We start from the raw sequence: 15,524 nt of genomic DNA on the forward strand, positions 1-15,524 counted from the left end.
AATTATATTATAAAAAAAGACAAACCAGGCTTTTTTTTATTTTTAATAATGTGTAAAAAAATGTTAGTTAGGCAGTCACAAATTTTAATTCACTTATTAATTCACAATTTATAGTAAATATTTATATTCACTAATTTAATTCACTGAAAATTAATTAATTAATTTAATTATTTATTATTATTCAGAACATATATTTTCATGTTCACATTCCGAACTAATTATATTAACATTATTGATCTAACTAAATAAGCAAACCAAAAATGAACAAAGTTAAAAATGTATAGAAAGTCTCAGTTATTTTCAAGGTTACTTAGAATATATTGATGACAAAAATACAAAATTTTGTTATAAAACAATTAAATTATATTTAATAAATGGTTATACATTACCACACAAAGTTGGTAAAGCTAAGATTATCAAACGATTATCGAATGACGATTTTTAAAGCCTAAAAGGGGATTTTAAAAAACTAATTCTTGTCTGGGAAATTTGAACGGAAAAAAAATTGCGCACGTATGGTAACCTATTGAGAGTGATTATTATCATTATAACAATTAGTTTAAGTTCAAATTTCTCACATGGTACGTCCAAAGAAGTTTACTCTAATTGCTCCGCTTGTCAAAAGATTCACAAGAAAGACCCAGGGCATAAAGATGGCCTATTAGAGCTTAAACGCCGCAAGACTGCAGAAAAAGAAGTTTACTCCACCCTCCTTTTATTACCTAAACGAGTTTTGAATTTTTTCTAAATAGAAAATTTGTAAATGTATTCCAGAGATAAGGAACGAAAAAAAAACAGACAAAAATGAAAAACAGTCTTAAAGAAGTTTTTAATCAAGGTAATTAATTAAGTAATGAAAAATAATGAAAATTATACCTTTTAGTTCCATACGCTCATGTTCTGATTTCAAATCTCTATCAGCAGTCTTACTTCTCTAAAAATTTCTATTAAATAAGCAGAAAAGTTAAATTAACTCTGCTTAATTGTTGTTGTTACTGTTCATTTTTCATTCAACATATATATAAATGCTTTGTTCAATTTAGTCTTAACCTTAGGTAACTTCTATTCCGGGAAGCTTTAATTTCTGCTGCAGCAAGAAGGAATGAAGACATTTACAACGTGACTGCAGCAATATTTTTGTTTCTAATTTATCAATTTAGTTATTGTAATGCGTTTAAGTTTTAACCCAACTGAAAAATATATACTGAAACAACAATTACTGATTACGTAACCAACAAAAACATTTATATCTACCAATAAAAGATAACACGAGCTCTAAAATTCAACTACATAAGCGTTTTAGTTGTTGACGGCGCATGAAAATAATTGATGAAAATTCTTTTCTTCAAAATTGTTAACATTAATATGAACGGTTTTTAAACGGTTTTTTCTTTTTTGTCATTTAAACAGGCAAAAAGTAGATGTTTTCACAATTACATGAACGTGCAAAGCAAAATAAATTCAACATCAATCATTGATCATGAACAAATAAAGTTATAAAATTTTTAAAATGGATTACTTATAAATATAAAAATACAAAGTAAAGGCACTAAATAAGATTCATAAAGAAATTTTTAATTTACAAAACAATGAAATAAATTTTTCAACGTATATCCTTTTTGACCTTTTGATATGTTTATATTTTTACAATCTTGTTGGTACAACTGTTCAACTAAATTATTTGGCTCGTTGTGTTGGAAGTCTGTTGAATTTTGGCTGTCGTTCTGACTAGCCCATAGTCTTGATTTGCATTTGTATTTTTTGCATCGTATGCTGGAAAGGCCTCGTCTTTTTTTGAGGAAGCCTCGACGGTGAAGTGCTGCAAAAATGGCCATATCAAAGACTTCCTTGACTGCTTGTTGGCGCTCATCATTGCAGTTGTCATTGGTTGGCTCACTTTTTACGTCGCTATCCTTTCTTTCGTTTGCAAATTCGTTTGACTGAGTAGAACAACATTCGACGTAACCTACGAAGCACGGCGATGAATTGGCGAGATTTTGTGCCATTTTGGTTGAAACGAAGTCATGTTGATTGCTCGTTTCTTCATTTCTTCGGTCGGTTTGCAACCCAACTAATACAACTGGGCTGTCAGGTGAGCACCTGTTCACTTCCGGTAGCCATTTTGTTTTGATGTTCTCAAATGATTGTAAGTCGGCGGTGCTGAAACAAAGCAGGAAAACATCCGTTGAGGAAAACCAAACACTTCTCAATGAGGCCAGGTCATCCTGAAATAATTAAAATAATTAATTAATTAATTAATTAATTAATTAATTAATTAATTAATAGATAAATATATATGAAGGACACTGCTTGCTACTTGTTTAATACCATCAAAACTGCTAGTAACTTTCCCTACAATTAGCATCAAGCAATACAAAATTTTTGGTGGAATAAAATGTTTAATGAAATAATTGGTAGAAGAGACTGCTAAACTTTAAAACTGCACAATTAACTTTAACAGGCATTTTGAATTTGGATCCGGATTCGTCCGAATGCTTTTTATCCGTTCAATTTATATAGGCTCGGGTATTTTTATCTTATACATTCATTTCTTTATTCATTCATTTATTCATCATTTTCTCTCATTCATTCATTCATCCATCTATCCATTTTTTATTTAATTTGCTTTGAAACACTTAAGTCTTCAACAAACGAAACAAAAAGATTACGAAGAAAAAATGTTATGCAGCACATTTTCATACATATGATGATGATGATGATGATATTGATGATGATGATGATGATGATGATGATGATGATGATGATGATGATGATGATGATGATGATGATGATGATGATGATGATGATGATGATGATGACGGTTAAGATGATGATGACGGTTAAGATGATGACGGTTGTGATGATGATCTTTGTTTTGAGATCTACGATGATGAAGGCACAGTATCAGCGTTTCAAAAACAACAGCCATAAATTTTTATTTTTAGAAAACAATGAAAACAAAGCATTTAATGAAACGTCTGCCTGCGTTAGTCATCACCACCCTTGACCTTACCATCAGAGCGTTCATTTTAGCTCCGTTGCCATATTCTTTTTATTATTCTTATAAACTCAGATTTTATATTTAACATTTTCATTATGTTGAAGCACTTAGCAATTCAATCCGTTAGCCAATATTCATTCAGCTACAAGAACCCTAGAGCTCTTCAATATTTGTCTTAGGTTTCCAAAACAATATCCGTAACACTTTGATGTTTGCCGCTTATGTTATATCATCATCGTCATTATTATTATTATTATTATTGTTGTTGTTGTTATTATTATTATTATTAATAATAATATTGTTGTTGTTGTTATTGTTATTATTGTTATTACTACTACTACTACTTCTTCTAGCAATATTATTATAATGATTTTATCCGTCCATCTTACTCACTTTGCCAACTCAATAGATAAATCAATGAACTAAGTAACATTCTTGCATATGTATATAAATATATATACATATATCTATATATATATATATATATATATATATATATATACATATTTTATAAAGACTGGAAGGAGACCATAATTGATGCAATATTTAACAAAATCCACCGAATTTTTAGCTTATGAAAGTTTTTGGTTGAGCTTTTCAATATTTCCAACACTAATTTTATAATTATTATCCAATTATCCAATTTATTAAATTTAATTAGAAAATAGATAGTGTTCATGATGAAGCGTATTGGTCCTATTTCTATTTTACTCATCATAAGCTCTCATATAGAGATATTAAAATTAATAAGAAATAGAACTTTTCATTTTAAGTCAACTATCGACTTTCCTTAAATTTTTTCAGTTGGGCTAAAATTTGGATTGGGACTTCTGAAGCTAACTTTTACCTATCACCACGAGAGCAATTTTTGTTAGGACGTTGTTGTTGCTTCTTATCTAATGTATGTTGTGTGTTGTCGACGTGAAACAAACGTGTTGATGCTCTTAATGTTGGTGATTCATTGTATTTGGAACATTATCATGAATTGAAGTGTCACTTGTTGTTCTGAAGATTATTTAATTGTGTAATATTAAACCGAAGCTCAATTAAAATCGCAAATTCGATTTAAAAAACACTTTTAGTTTTAATTTCATTTTTTAATTAATTAGATTTAAATAAACTTTAAAAACAAAACTGCTTAGTTTCTGCTTCAACATTCAGTTTCACTTATTTCGATTATAGAGAAGAAGTTTGGGACTAAAAAATAGCAATGTCGAAAGACGGCTGCACTGAATGAAAGTTGAAAAACCCTCTGAAGTTTATATTGATCGTACTCCAACATCTGTTCCTTTTCTAACTTGAAATTTTGCACAAAATTCATCGCATAAATGTCGGCTGGAAAGCATTTCTAATTTTATACAAAATTCAGACTTTAAAATATGTTTGTAGTGATTCAGTACAGAAAACATCAGTTTAATAAATGACTTCATGGCAAATCCTTAAGCTATGAATCCAAGTCAGCACTGTTGAGACTTTGTAACTAAATCTAAAGTTGCTGGCAAACAATTTAATGTGTTTTTAATGTCCCGGCCAAAATAAATAACAACATGACACATCATTTCTTCATTTTATATTTCAATGCAATTTTCAGGTTAAATTTCATTCAACTGTAATGTTCAAGTGAAATAACATTTGATAACAATTATATATAACAAAAACAGACTGACTAGACTGAATTGAAAATTATTTGTATCATCGCTAACGCTACTGAAGCCAATCTATATTTCACCATTCAATTTAAGTATTATTTTTGGTGTGCTGGACACAAAAAAATTATTTTGGTGATTCTAAAATTTTCTGTTGCACTTGAATTATATAATAATTTTTACTAAAATTACTCATTAAACACTTCGCACTGTCCTGAAGATACTAAAGATATATTCGATAAGAAAACTGTTTTACAACAAATGTACTCTTATAACAATTGCAACAAACAAAACCTCGATCATTCACCACAACACACGTAAAACTCATCAGCACTACTAATCCTAACAACAATAGCAGTTGAGAGATATTCTCACGACGCGACGAAACGCAATATTACACTGTTTAAATAAAATTTATAATTGAATACAAACAATGTGTCCGTTGTTGCCAATGCAGTTTTGTGAGCTGTGATGTTGTTTGCGAGGTCTTTGTTGGAATTACTTGAAAGTTTTGTTGTTCAAAACAAATGATTGTTTTAAATACAGGGACAAACATGGAGAGGATTAAAGAGTATCTTGCGGCTGTTTTTTATGCAACGTATTTGTTATTGCTGTAAAATTTCATGATGTTTTCAACTAGTATATTGCAATTGTGATCTGGTAATTGTGATTTCTTGTAAAAATGATTAATAAAATTTTATTGCTTATTATATTGCATAAAATCCACGAACACAACAAGGACACTTGTGAATTTTCGACGAAATGTTTGCGTTATTTACGATGATGACATAAAATTAAAACAGCAGCACTTGATTTTATGGTATCGCTGTATAATAACGTTATTGTTATTCTTGTAATGTAACCGTTACATTGAACCATTATAGAATCATTGTAATTCCTGTTAATGTGTGACAATAAGCGTTATTAATGTATTGTAATTCATTTTAATATTAAGACCATTAAAAGCAAACACCGAATGTTATTGAATGGATTACAAAGAAAAGTTATTTCCTTTTGACAGAGCGTAAGGACGAAGAATGAGTCCACTTTAGCGAACATTGTCAGTTGGCTGGTTCTGGTTGTTTTAATACGCTTCTACTTACTACTACTGCAACTTTTATGTTGTTCCTCTTACGTTTTTCTCAGTCTTCTAAAAGGGATTACTCAATCATCAACATGTTAGTTGACTCGTAGAAAAGCAGAGACAATCTAGCACAAGGCAGGCAGCCAACTGTGCAACGAACAGTCGAACCACTATAAACAAACAAAACAACACGTATCATTGTGTTGGCGTGTTTATGTTGATGTGCGCTTGTACTTGTGTATGTTTGTGCATACGATTGTACGTCTGCTTATGTGTTTATAGAAGTAGTTTGCATAGTCTGGCTGGATGTGGCACATTTGTATTGACGCGTCAATCGATGAAGGAAAAATAATTATTTGGTTGTGATGAGAGATGTTGTTGCGTTGTTGTGTTGTATCGATGCTTCTAATCTGTGTGTGTGTGAGTGTGTGTGTATGAGTGAATGTCTTGTTTGATGCATCAAACACAATACACATATGCCCCAATGTTTATACAAACAGACAAACAAACATGCGATTATTATTTATTGCACGATGATTTTCAATGAGCAGACTGGCTAGGTACGATGGGAAGATGTGGGAAGTGAGGATATTGTCCTTAATTAGCATCTAATCAACATGCAGATGATGCTGGGAATGGAATTAATTACGCAGGCGACGTTGCACTGCACCGGTCTAATTGATGTTAGTTATTAATTATTATTATTTTTTTCATTTATTCTTTTATTAATTGTTTTTGTCTGTTAATTGTTAAGTTTTTTGATATTTATTAATGTCTGGATGTTTGTTATTAGGTTTGAATAATTCAGTTGTTGTTGTTTTTATGAACTGAAAGATTGAATTCGGGGAACGATCGGTTGCCATTATTAGCCATTTTTTTTCATTTCACGTTTAACCGATGAGGATTGCAGTGTTTGTATTATTAATATTATGAAAATAAAAGATTTCTGTGAAATTTATAATTTTAACAAAACAAACATTAAACAAATTACATATTAATAATGTGCAATCAACCATTTCAAATACTTTCGTCGATTGTTAATGAATTAAAATTTAATAAAGGGATAATTAGATGGCAGTTGGGCCCACATGTGCTTCTGCTGGTTTACTAGCATATCTGATCAATAACTGAGGGGGGAGTGCTTTTTGTTTTATGTGCTCTATGAAATGTTTGTGTGTGTGCGAGTGTGTGTTTGTGGTATGTGTGGTGTGTGTAGTGCGTGTGTGTGTGCGTGTATTTAATTTTTTTAATTATTTACCCATTCAAACAATTTGTTTTATCGAGTTATTTTAAGTTTGTTACAATTATTTTGTTCGTGTGCCTATTAAAGAAACAAACAGGTTTCGTATTTCAATTTTAATTGAAATTTTCAAATTTGCGCAACGAAAACCATTTTAATTACTCTTCCAATCATAGAAGGAGTACAGGTGTTTGCTTTATTTTAGAAGTGTGATACGAAGTTTCATTTTTTAATATAAAAATCAGACGTGGAATAAATATTTGAAAAAGAAAATGGTTCAAATATGACAAACGTTTATTGATTTTAAACACGAAATTTTCAAATTCCTAGCTAATGACAGAAATCAAAAGCTTTAATTGGTCTACTAAAATTATCAGTCCTTCAAAACCTTCATGATATTCACTGAATGACATCAACGTTTGTCCTATACAAGGTAACCAAAAGGACTCGTCAAATTGATATATTGAAAAATTTAGGCGAACGTACCCTTTGTACACGTATGTTGATGTTGAATACTCATACGTTTGTGTGGCATTGACTTGCATTTCGAAGAATGTTTTTGAATTCGAAAAAAATGGTAGATGAAGAGCAAAAATGATGCAGTGTATGCAACCTTTCAATTTTCCAGTTCAAATATGTCCCACTGTTTTTTTACTGTTTTCATTGCTTATTTTTAAAATATTTAAAAAAACAATCAGAAATTCGCTTTTGTAATAAAATATTCAACATAAGTTGATCAACAATTGGGGATTGTTTGAGGCCAAAAATGTTTTGTCTCCTCTGACTCGGGCCCATATGAATATATGTGTATTATATTATGTTATACACATGTGTGACTATGACTTCACGTGCGTGCTGCGTTGTTGTCAGACATAAATAAGTTAGTAATGTTCGGAACAATCTACTATTTGATTTTGGGAGAAACTTCGCGAACATGTTCACGAAAAAAAAACTTTTGAATGAAAAAATACAAAAATAAAAATGATAAATGTGGATCATTTGGAGTCAAATAGAGAAGGGGAATGTGTGAGTGAGTGAGTAAATGTGTGAATGAGTGGACGAATGAATGAGAAGATTGAGATGCTGAGATTTTAATGAGATGCAACTGCTGGTATCAATACATTTGCCAAGATTATTCATCACAGCTCATGTGACCGAGTACATATCATGATGACGTGATGATGATTGTGAAGATGATGGTGATGATTGTGAGGAGGAATTTGACGATGGTGATGACGTCTATAATTGATTTTGTAAAAAGTTTCATTAATGCTATAATCGATTTTGTAAAGATTTAATTAATATCGCGTTAAAACTAGCTATATAATACTACGAAAATACTAACAATTTATTTTATAATAATAGCGACATTGTTTAAAAGATATAATTAATATTAGATTATATATATATATAACAAACTTGCATGTATGAAAAAAAATTTCATAAATTGACACGCGAAATTTTTATCTTAATATGTTTGTTGTTTTGTTGAATGCAAACGTGTTAATGATTCTTCTGCCACATGATTGATTGATGTCTGATATTAACATCTCCGCTTATGTTGCAATAAAATGGAAATATTTTCATTTTTCCAAATAGTTATTTTAATACTGTTATTATTACTATTATTATTATTATTGTTGTTGTTGTTTTTATTATTTTTATAAATATTTTATATTATTAATAATATGATACGATGTTGTTGTTGTTGTTGTTGCTGTTACGAGTGAAACCCACGTTGAGTGTAACAGCTAGTAACACTAAGCAATGATAACAAAGTGATGGAGACGATGAAAACGAGGATGGTGAAAAAGATGATGATGATGAAGATGAAATTGATAATGATGATGACGACGATGATGATAATGAAAAAGATGATAATGATGATGATGATAATGATGAAGAAGAAGAAGAAGATGATGATGATGATGATGATGATGAAGATGATGATGATGGCGATGATGATGATGGTGATGATGGTGGTGGTGATAATGATGATTAAAGATTTATAAAAAACAAAACCAATAAAACTATCGGTGTCTCGAAAATATGACATCATCTTATCTCCATCATATTTTTATCAGTCTCATCACCTTGACATAACCAGACGTACATCATTCATTTCAAGCTTTCATTGGATCTGGCGTTTTATCTGCTGTTTCACTTGTGTTTGTGTTGTGGAATGCTTGTGTGTGTGTGCGTGTGCGCGTGTTTACATTCACTAAGTATTTTTGATAATCAACCAGACATCATTCATGAAGCGCTGAATATTCTACCATTGACGTAGATAAAAATAAACAAAGAGTTGATAGCATCTTGATAGACAGCAGATGTGTTTGTACAGACAAAAGTGTTGATGTATTAATTTGAAATAAATAGATTTTTTCTCCTGTTTTTCCAACAGATAGATATATATATATACACACACAAACACACACACACACAACCGATACACAGATGTAAACATGTCAATTAATATAAGTAGTGCTTGATGTAATGTGTTTATACGCCGACAAGATAAATCAATCAACGTTAATTTCGTTGGAAACGACTTATGATATGTTGCGGAATGATTTTTTATACGCAAAGATGCACGCATATGTTCTTTCCTCTACATTAACACATTCTCCAAATAACTTCTCTCAGATCTATTTTTTCAACATCGTGATCATTTAATCAAGCTATAAGTGTAGAAGAAGCTGCGTTACTTTTAAGACTAATTAATACATTAGTAATTATGATAGATAATAATAATAATAATAATGCGTAAGAATAATAATTATTAAGATTATTATTAGTTGTAAAAGTATTAGTAGTAGTCGCAGTAGATGTAGTAGTAGTAGTAGTAGTGGTGGAGGTAGTAGTAGTAGTGGTGGTGGTGGTGGTGGTGGTGGTGGTGATGGTGATGATGGTGGAAAAAGTAGTAGTAGTAATAGTGGTACTGGTGGTGGTAGTAGTAGCAACAGCAACCACAACACTAGTAGTAATAGTTAATATGTCGTATAATACTTATAGCAAGAAGTATTTTTACTTCAAAAAAAGAACTACCAGCAAAGCTAAATAGAGATATATTTCTTCACCTACACCAATCGACAGACATCATGCAGACAGTTTTGTTATATTATTCAAATAAATTAAAACTCTAAAGGAACGATCATGATATAGATACAATATCAACAATTCTTGTGAATATTTTAACTTAAAAATCAACAAAAATGCAAATAATAATTAACAAATAAAGGTAAAAGAATACAGACGAAAGAAAGCAAGAGGTGTAAATGTTTAAGGCACCATGACTTAGTTCGATTGCAAACAGAGATTCCCGCTCATCAAGTGCAAAAAGTGTGTGATGCTTTGATTCACATGTGTTTGCATACAATATGTATTTGCATACACTGTGTGTTTCTTGTTGGTACCTCTAAGAAATGCTGAAAGAGAATTGTTAAAAAAAAATGAAGCAACCAACCTGGCCAGACGTGTCGCAGATCTGCACTTTGATCGGCTTCTTTTCCACCGTCACGTCAACTAGACAGCAAATATATTTATATTATTATTATTATTATTATTGTTGTTGTTATTAATATTAATGCTTTAAAATTAATTTACTATTTATACTACAAAATATTATGAAAGATGTATAGTTTAAGCGAACGCAATTATCACGTCATGCTTGCAGAATCAAACATAAAAGCATGGAGTTTGGTCGTTTAAATCTATTTGTCATATAAATATTAATATCTTGGAATAAATTTTTAAAACTTTTATTAGCATAACAGAATTATTTGAAAAAAAAAATCAGACGAACTGCACTGAAGTGACATGGGAGTGGAACTTGGCGTTGATGAAAATATGTAAATAATATGCAAGTCCTCATCGTTTCAAGTGCTTCACACAACAATATTTCTTCAGAGACTGTTCGTCTAACATTGTTATATTATTATGAATACTGCGATTGTATGTTAATGCAGCAACTACGTATTGAATGTATGCTACTTTCTTTCCAAGTAGCACACTCAGAATTTGTTCCTTTTGCAAGAAAACAAACTTAACATAAAAGTTAGTGTAAAGAAATTGTAAAGCTGTTTAGTATCATAAGGTAAATAAAAATTGAATCTGTAGTGTTGTGATAGTGAATGATCGAATCATAAAACTTCTTCAGACAAAAATGAGATTAATTCAATTTGACTGATCACTTTATGCCTAAGTAGGGCAAGGAGCAATCATTCTGGCTAGTTATACGTGATAAAATATGACTGACGCAGTAGCTTTAGGCAGGCTTGTACTACCACTCATATTGTTTGTAAGTACGCATACAGGCAGAAACACATAATATAACCACACATACATTCATAACCACATATACATGTATACACATACACTATACACACACACACACACACACACACACACACACACACTTGCATACGCATATTTATACACGCACGTGTTCATGCAAGTTATAACAGTTCAAATACAATTTGGTGTTTGTGATTTGTTGATACAAAAAAAATTTAACTCATTGTTGGTAACAGAACGTGACTCAATGTTTCGTAATAAATAATCTCTGCGTTCATTTCGTTACGTTACGAGTGTTGGATGGTTGAATGTGATTGCATGAGTTGCGCTGTGTCGTCGTGCACACATCTGTCGTCATCCTCTAAATCAGTTCGATTTGTTTGCTATTCAAACTGCTATCAATTGTTAGTTTGCATAGTTAGTTAGCATAGCACAACGGCACAATAATGTACGCGAAAAAGTCTTCGAATATTCAACAAAAGGGCAGTCACTTTTAACGCACTGCAGTTCAACAAAACTTGAGTCACGCATTAACTAAATAAAAAACACACGTGCATATAAACACATACACATATAGGCATCTTTACAAACACACACACACACACTTAAGCAAAGTCGCACGCAAATACACAATACATGAAACTTGCATTAAGAGTCAGTTCAGTTATGAATAGGAGAAAGAACGATGAAATGGAGCAGATGCGCTGAAGATTTCATAAAATCATCTTAAAGATCTAACCAGTATTTTCCGAGCCGTTTGGTGTGTGTGTGTTTCAATCAGTGTATAGAAAGTGTGCTTGTGAATCATTTCTGACTAAATAGAAATGTGAGTGTACTCATGTGCATGTGCGTGTGTTAATGAATACACTTGATTTTTCGGTCGTGAAAAGTATGCAGTTTTATAATGAACTGAACAAACTTTTATCACATTAATAATCTTTCTATGAAATCAATAGAGTGATCAGATCACCCTACATGTCTACATATGTTTAATAGTTCGTTACTAAATAACAATCAGCACTTCAATCAACATTACTGTATGCACTCGAGACATAATTATAACCTCTTCGAAGTTTTCATAGCCAAGGCAGGCAAGTAGGACGATATAACTTGCTCGTTTCGTAACAACTTACCAGCACTTATTATAGAGTAAACATAAGTAATTGTCTCATGTTACTTCAGAAGCAATTGTATCCGACCGAACGAATATTCGGAAATACTTGTTCATCGTTATTCGCTAAGATATTCGTTAACCGTCGAATAGTTTGCAATTTATTGATGACAATCAACGTGTAACAAGTGACACACAGTAACAGTTTGTCACCAGGTTGATTCTTTCACGTTTCATTCATCCAAAGTTGCTCAACCTACGTGATTAGGCAGACAGACACACACACACACGATTTTGATATATCGAAGTTGGTATACATCTTAGTATATTACGTATATTCTTATTACGAAAGGCTTTTCATAAGTTCGGTTAACAAGAATAAATCATTACGTAATTATTCATAAGTTAACCAGCGACATACAGCACTAGTTAAAATATGAATTTAAACATCAGCACGGTCAAACAAGCATGAGCTAAATGAGCTATCAACATAAATCAAGCTGTCGAACTAGTCTGACAAACAAACACAAAGTTAGGCTGCCAATGAGTTGGCCAGGCAAAAATGGCACCAAACAGAAAACACTTCTTAGCCAAACATTTATATTTAATGATTCAGGCGGGGGGTTTTATTTAATCTCACCTCTTACCACATGTCTCCACGCCTAACTAACTATTGCGTCAATTTGCTTTCAACCACAGATCTCATTTCGGGGTAAACAATCTTTTGTTCAATTGTGAGTTACATCACGTAGCATTTTTCCCCGTGCACCCATAACCATTTTCACAATCTTCTTATACAATATTTCCATAAACCTTGTCCGAACATCAACATTGTTAAAACCATCCTCTTACTTAGCATTACCATCAGACTCATCACTTTTAGTATCATCATCACTATCCCGATCCCATTATCATCATTATTATTATTACATCATTGTCGTCATCATCATCACCATCACAATCACATCATCATCATCATCATCACGATTCCTTTATCATCATCCTCATCATCGTCATCACCACCTCTCAATCATCATCTAACTAACTACTTGAACTAATCCTCATATTTTGATATTAATTTCTAAATAATTGTTCTATTAAATCATGGTCAAGATACCCGCAGTGCAGTATAATTAAATATATATATGTATATGTGTGTGTCTGTATGGATGTGTATGTGTGTGTGTCTGTCTGTGTGAGTGAGTGTGTCTGCGTGTGTGTGTGTAGGCGTGTGTATATAGTTATAGGTGTATACATTGTCCTATTGAGAACACGACATTGCTTATAGAAGATAACGGTAGATGACTTTACACATATTTTTTAAATAACTGTTTTAGCAGATTATACATATCTTTACGTTCTTACTTGGCGTGTGTTTATGTATTAAGTGTGTGTGTGTGTGAGTGTGTTTGTGTGTGTGTGTGTGCGTGCGTGCGGGTGTGTTTGCACACGTGTTTTTGAATTTTAAATAAGTTTTCTGTCAATTAATCGTTCATTTTAAATGAAAAAAAAATTATTTAATATTGAAGCAGTGACGAATTGTTTTAGGATCCTTTAGATCACAAATAATTAATTAAATATACTATTACTACCCACAAAATCATTTGACAGTTTAACACTTAAAATTTTACAATTAAAAATGAAACAAGTTGTTCCGATATCGTGTTCTAAAGAAATTGATTCGAAAATGTTGAATGGTTTTGTTGATTGCTAAGCATTTCATGAAAAACTCTTCACAATGTTCACAAGAGGCCATAACTAAAAAGCCACTAAAAACTAATTAAGTATTTGAACATCCTCGTACGAAGCCATAAAGTAATAATTATAAATAATATATGCAGTACTTCGGAGTAACGACACGAAAATTTCAATTAATGATGATTACTAAAAATATTTTATAAATTTTACAAGTGATAAAATGAAAAAAAGTAACTACATATTTTAATAATTTTCTACCTTTTATTTTTATTAATTAATATTTTTAATTAAATTTTTTTAAACAGTTGCTGACGTCATTTAGATCATTCCAAATTGTAAGTAACGACAAGGTTGATGTAACCTGTATCTTTCGTGTTACTGTCTGAACGTGATACACTGCTGCTATGTTCAATTTTTTAGCTATCTTAAGTAATTACTGTAGTTGTCATGTGAAATAAACAAACAACCAAACAACAGAAAATGATTATTCAAAACGATTTTTTTTAATTTATGAAAAGAACAACTAAAGTTAAGAAACTTGATCCAAAAATATGCACTTGAAGTAATACGATTGCTAATGTAATTATTTCTTTTATACTATATTTCAGCGAGTAAGTTTAAAAGAAACATTACTATTTCAACTTAAGAAAATTCAATAAGTAGAAATAGTTAATAACACTCGTCTTCAAAATTTTAGAATGTTTCGTGAATTTCATTTGGAGTTGAACGTGTTACCGAATCATGTAAATTTATAATTTTATGTGCTCATGCGATGTTGAGTTTCAAAGCAATGATATCTTAAGAGTTGTTTGTTTGTTTGTAGAAACAACAAATTTGAAATGCCATGTGAAAATTAAAAATATTATTGCTCTCTAAATTTATAAAAAAAAACTTAAGCTTTTCTCCAATTATTTTTATTTTTGCGAGTTTTTAAAATTAATTTTACGGAGTTTTTATCAAAAATACACTAATGGGGTAACTGCTCTGAAAGGAAAAGCAAAGAACATAATCAGGCAAGTCAAAATTTTTATAAGCATGTTATAATTCTATTGACAGACCTAACTCAAGTTTCTAAAACTGCTGGTATTTCTCTAATTTAGAGAACGCAAAGTTTCTATTAACTTTCCGAATGTAGATCAACAACAACATCGCAACAACAACAACCAAATGACAACAAAATAGCAAAATTACTAATTTTGCAATCGTTGTTGACAAACAATAATATACATTCAAATACAAATCAGAATAATGTTATTCACACGCACACACACACACACCTGCATAGTTATCGAAAGTAGTTGGTACATAGGAAGTAGAAGCCTCGACCAATTTGGACCTGGCATAACAGGACAGCAGGCAAGTCTTACCAACCCGCTGGTCGCCCGCCAACACGCACTTCATGGACGGAGTTTGCGGAGAGCTGTTGTTGGTGTTGTTGCTGGTACTCG

At 31.3% G+C, this 15,524-nt stretch overlaps 1 protein-coding gene across 1 annotated transcript; it reads right to left on the minus strand.

Moving 5' to 3' along the window:
- Positions 1-1,952: 1,952 nt before the first annotated feature.
- HELRODRAFT_122890 (hypothetical protein) lies at positions 1,953-15,480 on the minus strand (the record flags this gene model as incomplete). Its single annotated transcript, XM_009013514.1, has 3 exons — positions 1,953-2,225; positions 10,438-10,496; positions 15,354-15,480. Coding segments are annotated over 3 exons (459 nt in total), but the record flags the coding sequence as incomplete, so codon positions are not given.
- Positions 15,481-15,524: the final 44 nt, after the last annotated feature.

The sequence above is a fragment of the Helobdella robusta genome (genome assembly GCF_000326865.2).
Source record: "Helobdella robusta unplaced genomic scaffold HELROscaffold_12, whole genome shotgun sequence".
NCBI classification, from domain to species: domain Eukaryota; kingdom Metazoa; phylum Annelida; class Clitellata; order Rhynchobdellida; family Glossiphoniidae; genus Helobdella; species Helobdella robusta.